The sequence below is a fragment of the Triturus cristatus genome, chromosome 4_1 (assembly GCF_964204655.1).
Source record: "Triturus cristatus chromosome 4_1, aTriCri1.1, whole genome shotgun sequence".
NCBI lineage: Eukaryota > Metazoa > Chordata > Amphibia > Caudata > Salamandridae > Triturus > Triturus cristatus.
The window spans coordinates 887,881,980-887,896,395 of NC_140585.1; the positions used below are offsets into that span (position 1 = coordinate 887,881,980).

Sequence of the window (14,416 nt, forward strand, 5' to 3'; positions counted from 1 at the left end):
TCTTCAGCTGGTGAGTGGATCCTCTGGCTGCAGCCATGGATGCATTTCTGCAGGCCTAGGAAGCGGGCTAGGCGTTTCCCCCGTTTACAGTGATCACCAGGGCATCTGCCCAGCTCAGGCATCAGTGGGCAGACGTAGCTTCAGTCACCCCGATTTTTAAATCTAGAGTTTGGCATCTGGTTCTCCGGGAACTTTGTTTGGGGTTTTGCAGTCCCTCTCCCCCAATTTCCGACTCTTCTCAGCCTGGATTGTACGCCACACCAGATGGTGCTGGAGAGGTCACTTTATCGGATGGCATGGCAGATATCAGGGTTCAATTGTCGCTCCCAGGACTTTCAACACAAGCTGAAGACCTCTTGTCAAAGGCAAGGTCAGATGGTACCATCAAGAGATACCAGTCGCTTGAAAGAGATAGTGTCGTAGGTGTGCACAACACGGTTATGATCCCGTGGGCACCGACATTGCAAGTCTTGAATTTCTTGGCCACTTTAGCACAGAAGGGTCTGACATACCACTATCAACACCTTCCGTTCAGCTCCTATGGAAAGGTCCCTTGTGGAGGAACCTCCTTGTGTGTGTCAGCTTCTACACAGCATACAGTTATCTTTGCCCCCGGAACCACATTAATCGGCTCTTTGGGATGTTAATAAGGTGCTTCACCTTTTCCTATCATAGATTTCTGTCAAGGATGGAACTCTCGGCGGAGCTGGCGATGTTGCTTTGCATGGAGTCCTGCAGGCGGGTTTCAGATGTTCACGTCCTACACATTATTGGAAGGCCTTTTTCATCCTTTGGAGTGTCTTTTGCACTTAGCAGGCATACAAACGCTTATATCACAGTTATAGAATATCCAGATTTTCCGGACTCTCCTAAACTGTGTGTAGTTCACTGCCTTAGGGCTTACGAGGAGATGTCCGTGGACTTCAGGCCCACAGGTGAGAGGCAGCTCCTAATCGCCCTAAGGAAGCCAAACAAAGAAGTGTCCTCCCCGACCATAGCCCGTTGGGCATGGTGGGTTATACAAGAGGCTAGAGTGGATCTAAAGATTTTTGGTGCACATTCCACTTGTGGAGCGATGGCCTCCAAGGCATTCAGCCTGGGTGCCCGCATGGAAGATATCATGAACATGGCCGATTGGTCTTTTCATTCTACCTTTAAGGAGGTTCGACTTTGAACCAGTGTTGGATATGGCTTATTTGGTGGCAAGTAAACTTTAAACTAGCATGATCCTTGCCTCCGGCCTGACATAGAATGAAAACTTTCCTAGCTATCATAACGAAAAGTTCAATTCCATTAAGGACTCGGAGGCGAGGATTATCCGACACATGGATTACTCATCTGGGAAACACTCCCTGTGATTAGTAAATATTGAATTACAAGTGTCAAATGATGCTGATTCAGTAAAGTGTATCGTGCATGCACTGTGTATTGTATAGACTTGCCGCTGTCAAAGCGAACATATTTTCCATGCTTTGCTTATTGTGTAGCCTTTTCAGCTGGAATTTCTCCCAGGAATGGAAATTAAGAAACAAGATTCGTGAGAAAAGGGCAATGGCGTGACTCGTGCGACGAAAGAGGCATTAAGGACAAAGGAGAAGGACCATAAGGCGGACACTGCCCTGTGATTGGACACCTGTTGGACTGTGGGACTGCTTTGTCCATTGTTTGCTTTTACAATTTCCAGTTTTCCATGGAAAATGTAGTTGTTTGAGTAAATGAAAAAGGGCTGCTATGAATAAAGGGAAAAAGCAAAGCATAATACTTGCCTCAGAGTCCTTAATAGAATTGAAACTTTGTTACAATAGCTAGGAAATGTTTCATTTAAGAGGATAGAAATTGCATTAATTAAAAATACATATTTCCGGATCAAACAAAAGACTCACCTTAGCAACCGTGTCTGCTGCCTCTTGCGGATGGATGGATTTGGTTCAAATATGTGAGGCCGTTTTCTCTTCTTTCCTGTGGCTACAGCAGCAGCTGCAGCCATCCCAACAGGTCCTGCAATTGAAGAGAAATTCGATAAAATGCAGCAGAAACAATCAAATATAGAAACTAGAGTAGCCATTCTGGCTATGATCTCCGAGGACACAAGCAAATTCTGAGGCAGTCTGCTCCTCAGTGATAACAAATTAAGTTTCAATGCTTTAACTGGCAAAGAGGAATGCTGGGTCACTGAACAAGAAGTCAGACTCACTCCCTCATAACTTTCTGCTGCCCAAACGACTTAGTGGCCTTAAAAAAACAATTTGATTGGATCTGCCTACATATAGTCGAAAAATAAGGGCAAAGCAAATACAGACATGTCTGGTGTTGTGTGTTTTTTGACAGTTTCGGGGTCCTCTCTATTTTTAATCCGAGTCTATATAAAGGGAAATTAGGCTGGCATTCTTTTACTTCAGAAGTGTGAGCAAAACCATCATACAGTTTCACCAAAACTAAATGGGTTTCAGCCCTTCTCCAAAGAAATTCACAAAGGACAGACCCAGGTTCATCACCCTAGTCCGATATGGCTCTCAGGCGGAATTGTCCCATTTGAGGTGCCTTGTAGTGAGGTGTCCAATTATGTGTCTGATTATGTTGAAACTTAAATTATGTCATGGTTCTCAAAGCACACAGGCTCGGACTACGAAAACAAAATACATTTTCAATTTGAGAATATATATTTTTGTAAAATGTAAAACACAGAATTATTGATATAATCCTTAAAGCCAGAGGGCTTATCATCGCAATTTGGCATAGAAAAGCATGACCAAAACGCCGGGATTAAGTGGTTTGATAAGTACTACACATTGCGACCAATCTCCTATATTCTCAGTTGGAAACACAGGCACTGGACCAGAGGTTTATCAATTTGTGTTCTCGAGTAACAAACTGCAAAATCTGCTGAATGCTTCACAGAATATATGTCCCTCCATCAAATCAATTCAAAAGACCCTTTCTCAGACATTAAGGAAAGAGCCAACCACTGTAATATTCAGAACTAGTGTTATCTGAATTTGCGCATAATGACACTGCTAGATTATTCAGAACCTTATCCCAATTAGAACAGTTTGTATAACCATTGCACAAACAGGACCCCAGAATATACAAAGCTCAGGAGTATTTGAAAGCATGACATAAATAGAGCCCTGTAATGTTAAGAGTCTAGAGCCTATAATCAGAGCCTGGCTACAATGTAAATCATGACATAAGTGAAGAAAAATAATTAGAGTAGCATAATTTGCCACCTCATCTCAAGTCACCTCAAATCAGACAATCTATTGATTTTTTAAAACAAGTGGATTTCTGAAACATACTGTCCCATGGACAATGTAGAATTTTGAAGAAATCACCACTGCTCAATTCACATCTGCAAAGTCGATGCTTACTGGTCAAGAACTACACAAAAAATGAACATCTACAGGACACAAATCATACCCATTTTGCAAACTATTGCCTAAAGTGGATTATCACAAGATTTCGTAAACGGAACTAAAAAAAAAAAAAAAAGAAACGGGTTCAAATTCACCCAAACTCCAGGCTGAAATACTAGGCTTCACTATAAACTAAAAGTGTCACTGGGTGTCCCCAAGTACCAAGGTGTAAATACAATCCTCAGCAATTGTTCCTTTGCGCTTTTTAAAGTGAAGAATTTGAAAATGTATTGCGCATCTCAAAAGGTAACAATAGAATTAATTTGCCAAATGTATTCCTTAGTACTTTAATAAACTAATCTATGAAGTTTTGCAACATTGTACAGAAATGTCCTTAACACTAACAGTTTTCTATTCAGTAATGGAGTAACACACACCTGCCAGTTACTTTTACAACAGTTCTGTAACTACAAACTTCATGTATTAACACAACTATGCAATTTAACATCTAGACTTTCCCTTAAGGTTGTCTACAAATTAAAATAAACTTTTTTTTAACTAATTGCGATACATAACAACCCTCACATAATATTAAAAAACATACCTCACATTTAAACGCAAAAATATCCTGTCATACAACAAAGCATGACTGTGTGATTTCACAATTGTGAGATGATGAAATGTTTCACATTTCAATTAATTCCAGATGACCCTGGGCAATACAAAAGTATAATGCAGTCTTAATTACATATGAGAGGGCGAAGGAGAAAGAGTACTCTCCTCTCACCAAGAGTAAAGTTTTTAGCAAATCCTTCAAGCTGGATATTAAGAAGTGACTGTCATTTACCTAGAGATATCTTAATGTGCAAAAACCCAGATTGCATTATTTTCCTATATCTGGAGACAGTGCGTGGGTTACCTGGACACTCAAGCATGGGTGTAACATACTGGGCATAAAGTAGGAATTTACTGTATGGTGCTTTAGGTGCTGGGCAGCCAACAAAGGTAAGTAAACCCTATGCCAATTTAGCATACCATTACTTTAGGAATTCAGAAAACATACCCTCAGGGCACTTCCTACAGCTTGTGTAAAAAAAGAAAGTACTCAATTTGGCACATAAAAAAGCATTTTCATTAAAATCTTGGCAATGATATCATAAACCTATGCTATTATTAAAAGAATACAACTTCCAGTAGTGCTGAAAGTAGCCATTAGCAGAAAGCCTATACATGTGTGACACATCCAAGGAAAAACAAATTACCAAAGAAAAAATTCGCTGAACACAAAACTTTACCCATCCCACCTTATGGCACAGAAATGGTTAAATACACAACAACCACATCTGATCTGCCCAGAAACAATTCAAGGTACCCCCACTCACCAGCTGCAGCCAGGTGAGCAGTGACCTCATCTGCAGCTGTAGAGTTCAGAATGTCAGAGTCATCGTAAGAAGTGTCCTCAGGCGAAGATACGGAGTCTTCGTCTGCACTCATCATGCTGTGATCAGTGTATGTAGCCACATGAACCTGCTGGACCTGCTGGGCCACTGCATGAGCTTCAATGGTGTCCATGTGATCAGACTGGTCGTGGTCCTCCATTAATAACTAATATGGAAGCAAGTAAGAAGAACCTAGAAAAGGGACATAAAGAAAGAGAAGCCACATCACTTAAACACAATTAACAGGCAGATGAGAAATAAATCAATGGGCTGACATTTGAGTACAGCAATATTAAAATAACAGTTGGCTGGAATTGCACAATCTATGCCACAGCATTAGTGGCAAGGTGAGCTACATATAAAAAAAATGCTTTCAGGACATCTGAGTTTCATGGTCATCTAAAGGGATTACTATGGATGCGCTTAAGGAAAGGTGACAGCCAAACACTCCTCTTCAAAGTACACAAAGCTCTTCATTTGTATCTGTCTTATTACCATCCATTACTTATCCATGAAATTGTGTCACTATAGTAAAGTTACAGTGGTATGTTAATTATCCATTTGTGAACAATAAACAGCAATTTCGACTGAAACTTACATCGTCTTTTAGGGCTGCTATACTATGTGAAACCCTGATTTTTGAAAACAACCCCCCTTCCAGGTTCACAACCTCCAAGTAGTACTAAAATGTGGATTTATGGAAAAAGAAACAACTGCATTGGGGACAATTTAATAATCTTCAGTTTAAAGAACATACAGTGCAAAGTATTTAGGAGACATTACCCAACCACAAATCACACCCGAGCAAAGAGACGAACTGGAAGAGCCCCTAGTCCTAGAAGAAGTATGGGTGGGTATACACTCACTGGCGTCGGGGAAAGACCCTGGCCCAGACGGCCTACTGGTGGAGTTCTACAAAGCATATGCGGAGACCCAGGCACCACAATTATTAAAAGTGCACAACACTGCGCTGACTGACTTCACGCTCTCGGATTTCCAAAATGAGGCGCGGCTAGTCTCCCTCCCCAAACCTGACAGAAACCCGGAGACACTGGGTTCATAGACCGCTGGCACTACTCAATACGGATAAGATCCTGGCCTCTATTATAGCTGCCCGCCTGGCTCCACTGGTCCGGACCTTGGTACATATCGATCAAAATGGCTTTGTCCCCACCTGTAGCACGGCTTTAAACATTCGGAGACTTTTCAGGGTCCAACGTAACGCAACTGACATATGGCATAGGCCTGGCTGCTTAGTAATAGACTTCGAAAAGGCCTTTGACTCCCTCGAGTGGCCATATTTATTCATGGTGTTACGGGGATACGGCCTGGGTGACTCCTTCCTGCAAATGGTCCAATTGTTATATACGCAGCCGTCAGTCAGGGTACGGACAGGCCGACTGATTTCGGAAAGTGTTCGGGTGCACAGGGGCACCAGATAGGGCTGCCCTCTGTCGCCTCTCCTTTTTTCACTCGCCATGGAGCCACTGGCATCGCGACTCCACAGGGAGGGGGCAGACTGGGGCATCCAACTGGGAGATAATCTGCTCGCAGTTTCCTTATACGCAGACGATCTCCTACTGTACCTACAGGACCTATACAATATTCCAGCCACCATCGTGGTGACCCTTCGCTCCTTTGCGGACGTCTCGGGCCTAAGAGTGAATTAGGCCAAGTCGGGATTATACCCCTTTCAGGACGGAACCCCCGACCCCATTGTCCACATGAACGGCCGCCCTCTCCATTGGCACCCGTCCACATTTCGTTACCTCGGCATCTTTATCAACAGGGACCCTACTGACATCCTAGAGGGTAACCGGACTAGGGCGATATCTGCCATTAAGGCTCAGATCCAATTCTGGAAGGCTCTCCCATTGAACGTAATGGGGAGAGTGGCGCTCACCAAGATGGTGGTGTTACAGAAACTCCTATACTACTTTGCCGATCTCCCGGTTTATGCCCCAGTGGCGACCTTCAGAGAGCTTGAGCGGCTATTCCGCGATCTCATCTGGAATAAGGCTCGACCCCGGATGGCGCTCCGGAAACTTTACGCTCCCACTGATAACGGTGGATTGGCAGTCCCCAACCTGGAGTTATACTATCTGGCAGCACAGTTGCAGTGGGTGACAAAGTGGTTGGTGGGAGTTAATCTAGAGGACACGGCTACTACGCAACCCCCATGGTCTCAATCACAGATCAACCACCTGTTTCATCCCATTGCAAGGCCTCCACGCCCAACACAAACATGTCTTGCCCTGGCATAATCGCTGTTATAAAAGGAGTCTATACCTAGGAACTCGACCCCTTATGCCCCGTCAATCCCACTTTTGAGGATGCCGAGGGGTGGGATGACCATGTCCGCCCGGATGCTGGCATCCGGTGGAGTTACACACCCTAGGCGACCTTTCGCCGAGGGTGCTCTAATATCATTTGAAAGTCTGGCGGACGATGTGGGTCTACCCGCAGGCCAATTTCTACTTTATACCTCAGTCCTGTGATTGCTCACCACAGCGTGGGGCGACGTCAGTACCGAACCCGAAACGCATCTACTACTACAGTACCTGCATGTCATGGGTAATGGGTCCCATATCGTTCACTGGCTGGTGGAAGCAATGCTAACGCACACTACACAACCGCGACACCTTCGGACGAAGTGGGAGGCGGACAGAGGCACTCCTTGGAACTGACAGCTAATGGGCTCGGATATTAGCCACCCACACAAACGTACCACAAAATGCCAGATTCAGGCTTATACAAACATACATAGTACACAGGGCATACCTTTACCCAGATAAAATAAACACGTACTTACACACAACTACATCAGCATGTCCCCGCTGCCTACGAGAAAATGCGGACCGGCTACATATGCTGTGGCTCTGCACTTTTCTACAAGAATATTGGAGGGAGGTCACCCAGGCGCTAATGACTAGTACTGAGAGGACGCTACAGCAGACTTGGGAGGCATGCATACTGGGCCTGTACCCCAGACCCAAGACACACAAAGTCCCCTCTATATTTATTGATCTGGGTCTAATAGTAGCTAAGAGACTAATCACTAAGCGTTGGAAACACGCTGACCCACCTGCAGTGACTGGGTGGCGGAACTCTTTCAGTATGGGCCCAAGCGGAGAGCACAACACTACACAGGGAGGAGGTAGCGGGTCTTAGCAAGTACCCCATAGCTCAGCACTGAGATACCATTTTGTCGAGTCTAATGGGTACGGGTGGGGGACAGGGGATGCGACTCCTCACAGGAGGCTGAACGACCTACAGGGGAGGACCAGGAGACGGTGGCTATCCCCGAGTGATTTTCTGGGTACACGCAGCCCAGACGTGCATACTGACACTCTCGACGATCATCCTAGAGTGAGGCTCCGCTGGCTTGGGGTGGTTACATAGCAGGAGCAATTACTGTTCACACTTTAGTAGGGGCGTGGAAATGTGGTGACAACGTTTTCCCCCTTTTCCATCTCTCTTTTATTTTCTCTTTGAATGTTTCGTTTTGTTTTATGGTTAAAGTTAAGTTATTTACAAATCATATCTGACTTTGCTGTAATTTAATGCTTGTTTGAAAGCCATATGTGGTCAAGGAGAGGTGTGGCGGAGACTGGGTGCTCCAATTCTCCTGCTCTGTGCAGGCACGGATAAGTGTTCACTGGGACCTCCGTTGGTATGAACACGATCTCTATGGTACCATCCTGCCCGCAGGAACATTAGGCGTGATGGAGACAATGACTGTACCGGACAATGTAATTGACGCATCCTAATGCCAGCATTGCATGCCTGTCACATGTATCACAAGTACATATGCAACGACTCATCTCCTACCCCTCTCTCCCCCCCTTTACTATTTTGTCTCAATGTCGTTTGTAAGCCGACTCTCTCTTATAAAAGCAAATAAAGATATTTAAAAATATTAAATACAGGACAAAGTATTTTTCTTTAACCTGATTTAAGCCCTAAATTAGGATGAAAATCTGTTTATAAATGTGCCTCCTCCTGGAGACACTCCCCTTTCTCCTTGGAGACACTCCCCTCCCCCCACTATTAATTTTGATGGGCTTCAGGGGCTACAGTACTTAATACCGCAGGATAGGGAAAGGTAAATGTAGGACATTGTTTTAATTGGGTCACCTGGTGGAAACATTCTGCACAAATATTTACTTTGCAGATGTGGACCAACTCCTCCAGAATTATGGTTGAATTGTAGGAATATTATAGGGAGTTTGTTTTCCTACTAGCGTTTGACCCGGTTTACAAGTATGCAACTACCTGACTAAGTTACCTTTAGGGTTGTCTCCAGAATTTCTAGATCCAACACAACACCCTTGACTGTGTTTGCTCTGTCCCGCTAATGAGTATGGAGAATTAGACAGGGTAGCCTTGGGCTCTGAGAATTGCACTGCATAGTCTATTGTAACGTGAGCCGTATAACATTTTAGCTCTACCCTCTTATCTACTGACCTTCCCTAATGAGGTGCCACTGGAACCCAGAAGTACGAGCCAATGGTGACAGCCACACTGTGAAATTCCATGACTGGTAATAAAGTTGTTTACATGAGAAATGTTTATTAATGATTTTTATTATGGCTTTAAGGATTTTATCGATTTTGTTTTAAAGTTCTTAAGAACATACTATAGCTATGTGTACTTTTACAGGAGCACTTTCGGATTAAAGAATATGATGATGGTAATTACCTTGGTTCTTCAATCCAAGACTGGAGCAAACTGATAAAAGATTACATTTTATTAAGGAACCACCAAATTGGGCATGAAGACTAGGCTCATGCCAGAAAATGTCATTTCACGGAATGGGGCAAAATAGCTAAGTTTGTAAGATATTTGTAATTAAAGAAACATGCTGATAGACCTCTGATCCCTTCATTTACCAAACAGGCTGAAGCAATGAGAAAACGTGGGATGACAGTATTTGTAACATGCACCCAGATAAGATATTTATTATAATACACAAATTCAAGGGAAATGCTCCTCTGCTCAAATCGTTGTGCAAGAGAAAATCTCAGAAACTTAACACGCTTGTAGGGACACACTGCAACGCCCAACCACAAACAAATTACTTAAAAAAAAAAAAAGCTATGCAATTCAAATTTGCGGAATAAGTCTCAAATGCCAATAAACAGATTGACAAACGGTGTAGCAGGACCAGATGCGAAGGCACTACGAGTAGCTTTAGTATTCATTTCGGTACGGACCACAAGGTGGCACAGTTTACAAAGATGAGGAACGGGCAGGGTGTGACAAGAGTAAACGCTACACATGCATCTCTTAACGGGTCTCAAGCATAGGGGTGGATCCAAGCCGCAATTATAATAAATGTACATACAAAGAATGCAAGACAATCAGTGGTCATTCTGAAAATCTACCTAGTTCTTATCCTCGTGAATCCCCGAGTTCTATTCTGGAATAGTCACAATGTAAGCACTAGTCTCTTCTTGTTGGACTGCCCAAAATAATAATGCATTGGCAAAGCCAATAGATTTTGCCCATGACATTTATTTGATTTTCTAATGCTTTTTAGCTATGTTGCAAAGGACTGAAAGTAATGTAAAAAAAAAAAAAAAGCTGTATGCTGGTGCGCTTTTTTTTTTTACATGTTATTTTCAGTTATGCTGCACCTGAGCTAGCGCGGCTGTATAATATGGCTAAAAAAAAACATTGACAAAGCCAGTAGTTCTCGCATAGGCGAGCCCTATTGGCTATGTCAATGCTTGTTATGGAATGCCATAGGTAAGTTGTAAGTATTTATAAAGTGTTTACAACGGCTGAGTGCTAATGTTATAGAATGGACAATGCCCCTGCCAAGGTGTTACTGTGTCCAGATTCAGAAGCATTTTAGGACCATTCAAAAACTGAAATGTGCCATATAAATGCTCAGAATCTAACAAGCTGTAGGTACACAAAAAAGTCCAATAGGTTACAGCTTTTATTACAGTGATGCTTTAGGCTATGTGTTACTTTGGGTGCAATGGTTACAAAAGAGTCAAAAAAACACTCCTGGCTGCTTGTTTAGTAGTAAAATATATCAATATTAGGTGTTCAGGGTGTTTCCTAGAGCTTTTGGCCACTGTGCCACTGCACCATTGAAATCATGGCCCTAGTCCTAGCAAAGACAAATGAGGAAAAAGTTTATATCCAGTAATATATGTGTTCTAAAAAAGGCACAGTTACAGACTGAATACATAATCGTGTAGCTTAATACAAAAGCTATCATAAAAGGTACTTTCAACCTTATCAAACTCCAAAACGAGTTGCCACTGATGTAATAAATAAAGCATATGGTTTACACATCAAAGTGAAATCCAAGCATTGTTAAATTGTGTTATAATGTGGTGTTTTGTTTCCTGTGAAAAGATATTTTCCTGTGATTGACAGTGAATGTGCTATACACAGTGTAAATTGCCCAAGATCACCATTTGTTAGGCTAACGCAGAGACTAGTTAAAAAAAATAAATGTTTATTTAGACCATTTGGTCTTTAAACCACAGCTTTTACAATAACATTTAACAAAATTCCACATTGCTAAATTATGTTCTTAAACATTAAGAATCATAAAATCCTTAAAAGATCATTCTTAACATTTTTAAAACAATTTTACAACGGATAATTTCATTTACAATTATAAGGCACTAGCTACTCTTACGCCTCTAATGAGGCAGGGAACTTATATATGCCCTGCATATATTTCCCAATGGCTATTGCAATATCTAAATTTTCCATATCGGCAAGAAGCTCCCATGCTTGTAAGCGCGCCCTTACACCATATTTTAAAAATATCGGACGGAGGAATAATTTACGTAAATTTAAAAATCTTCGACAATCCAATAAAATGTTGCATTTCAATCCTATCTTACACATACACTTGCCGTCAGGTTGCATTAAAACATATTTTATTGCGCTATTTATTATGGCTGGGTTAATGCCAATTCTTATCCTAAGTACTTCCATTCTTAACCAACGGTTCGGTAGTAAATCGAGTTAGGGAAAGCTGGTATCTTTCTCCCAGCTAGAACACATGAATTTTACAGAATCTTTCTTGCTCAAATACTCTCGATCTGTTGCTCTAGAAAATTCTTTACCCTGCATTCTAAGTACACTCTTTATTACATTTATTTGTAGAGTCAGGGGGTCAATTTTCACATTCAAGTGATCACAAATGGTCTGGAGTTTACTTCTTGTGGCCTTAGCCCACTTTAACTCACTGGACTGAATTTCTTTCATGCACCATTGGGACACCTTTGTGACCTCCCCAAGACTCAAACGATTCCAAAATCTGAGAAAACTTAATTGCACCTGAATGTTCCACGCAGTTAGGCCCAAGTCCATTCTGATTGCCTGGATCATTGCCGAGCTGGGAAGTGACAATGATTTTAGACATTTCCCTTCTTCTTTATCCCAGGAGCTTTTACCATCAATACAAATTACTTCTGAACCATATTGGAATTGCGGAGGGATCATGGCTTTATAAGCCGTCAAAAGAGGCTTATGGGACATATCACCATAACTATGATTGAATCTTTTCAGCCCACATACCGCTAGATGTGCTTTTATTTTCTGTGCCTCCAGATGTATGCCCCACTTCAAGGAATTCGTAAACCATATTCCAAGGTATTTGTATTCATTTTCTACCTTCTTTGTTGGTTGCTAGTGCCTGATGTTTTTAGCGCCGGGACGCCCCTGTTTGGGGTAGCTGTCGCACTTTATAAGCTTCTGTATTATTATTATTATATCCAGTTTAGTTTGGCCCAAGTACCAATTAAACTTCATATTCCTCTTCCCAAAGCACAAGACTTTTGTTTTGTCCATGTTTACAGTAAGTCGTTTTGCCGTACAGTATTCGCTGAATATATTCAGCTTTCTTTGAAGCCCCATCTCGGTTTGATCCAGTATTACTAGATCGTCGGCATACAACAAACAGGACAAATGCCTTCCATTTACTTTTGGGCTTGCACCTCTGGCAGAGCCCAAGGTAAGAGGCAAATCTGCTAAGAATATTGGAAAAAGAAGCGGCGCCAAAACACAACCTTGCCTTAATCCATTGTCTATTGCTATCTCAGGAGTCAGGTCACCAGAAGTGTCTTTAATTACCTGCGCCCAGTTTTGGCTGTATAGCTCCTGGATTACCAACAAAAGATCCGCAGGGACCTCATAATTTCTCATGGTTTCCCACAAACACTCCCTATCCACCAGATCAAAAGCTGCGCGAAAGTCCACGAAGCAACAATACAACTTGCCCTGCAGCTCCATGGACTTCCGCGCTACAGCCCACAGAACAAAGCAGTGATCGATAGTAGAATGTCCTTCCTTAAAGCCTCCCTGCTCTATTGGAACTATCGATCGCCGCTCCACCCACTCCTTTAATCTACCAAGTCTTATTTTTGAAAAAACCTTTTCTCCAATATCCAATAAATTAATTAGTCTATAGTCCCTTGGGTCCTTCCTTTCCCCCTTTTTATGTAGGGGTCTAATTATGGCCCCTCTCCAGGATATAGGAATAGAGCCTGAGTCCAGAATGGCAATGAACATATGGGATAAAGAGCCTGCCCACCAATCTAATTAAGTTGGCAGGAAAATTATCGGGGCCTGCTGCGCGAGATAAATTCAACTTCTTTATGGTTTCTTTTACTTTCTCTTCATTAAATGCTGGTTTTAACCCTTCTGCACACACTGTCCAACTTGGTTTTTCCTTATCTTTTTCCAAAATCCTACTGGCTTTATATAGATTTCCTAAGTAATTTACCCAGGCCACCTCTTCCACTACAGCTCATATTACCTGGAGACCTTCCTGCGGCAACCTGTATCAACCTCCAGAATCCTTTTATATTTCTATTTTCTCAAGTAGATTTGCCCAACATTTTTCTTTAAAAAATCTTTTTCTGCTTCCTTACTAGGGATTTATATTCTTTCATCAGGTTGAGCAAGATCTCTAAGTTCCCATGATCATAACATTTCCTCTGACCTCGCTCTATTTTACGAATAGCCCTTTTTTTATTCAGATATTCAGGGTTAAACCACCTCGGCCTTCTTTTACTATCTTGTGTTTTTACCTTAACAGATTTTTTTTCTTTTAGATACACTCCAAGACATTGCACTGCCTGAGCGATTTTATCCACATACCATGCAACCTGATGACCTTCGGCACTGTCCTTCGTTAAATTTTGTTGAAAGCTTACCAATTTCTCTACGTATTCTGCAGTCAGTTTTGTAGTCAGGCGCTTTGGATATTCCACATTTTGGGGGATCACCCTTTCACATATACTTATTGACCCCCCTAAATATTCACAATACAAAGCATTGTGGTCGCTGTCCCTACGCTTAATTACCCGGAACTTTTTTACCATTGCGTAGTTCCAGGCCTGAACAAAGATATAATCTATAGGACACTGCTGATTGCCCATTCTAAAAGTCTGTGTAGCAGGTCGATCTGGGTCCTTCCTACCATTTAAACATATTAAACCCTTAGAGCCCAGAGGCTTCGTCTTGATTGGTGGTTAGACGTGTGGGGTATTTTACTGCCCCTATATTATACGATCTCAAAATTTCCTCAAACCAACGATCTTACTTTCCAAAGTTTAATTTGTGGTTAAAATCACCCATTATCAC

At 42.2% G+C, this 14,416-nt stretch overlaps 1 protein-coding gene across 4 annotated transcripts in view; it reads right to left on the reverse strand.

The window, feature by feature from the left end:
- Positions 1-14,416, reverse strand: part of NRF1 (nuclear respiratory factor 1) — a 687,565-nt gene that overhangs the window by 620,841 nt on the left and 52,308 nt on the right. For all 4 annotated transcript variants that reach the window (XM_085653634.1, XM_085653631.1, XM_085653635.1 and 1 more), the window contains exons 2-3: positions 4,736-4,984; positions 1,884-1,998 (exon numbers count right to left, since the gene is read on the reverse strand). In XM_085653634.1, coding sequence (XP_085509760.1) covers positions 1,884-1,998; positions 4,736-4,952 — 332 coding nt within the window. In that variant the 5' untranslated portion in view covers positions 4,953-4,984. The remainder of the gene's footprint in view (positions 1-1,883; positions 1,999-4,735; positions 4,985-14,416) is intronic.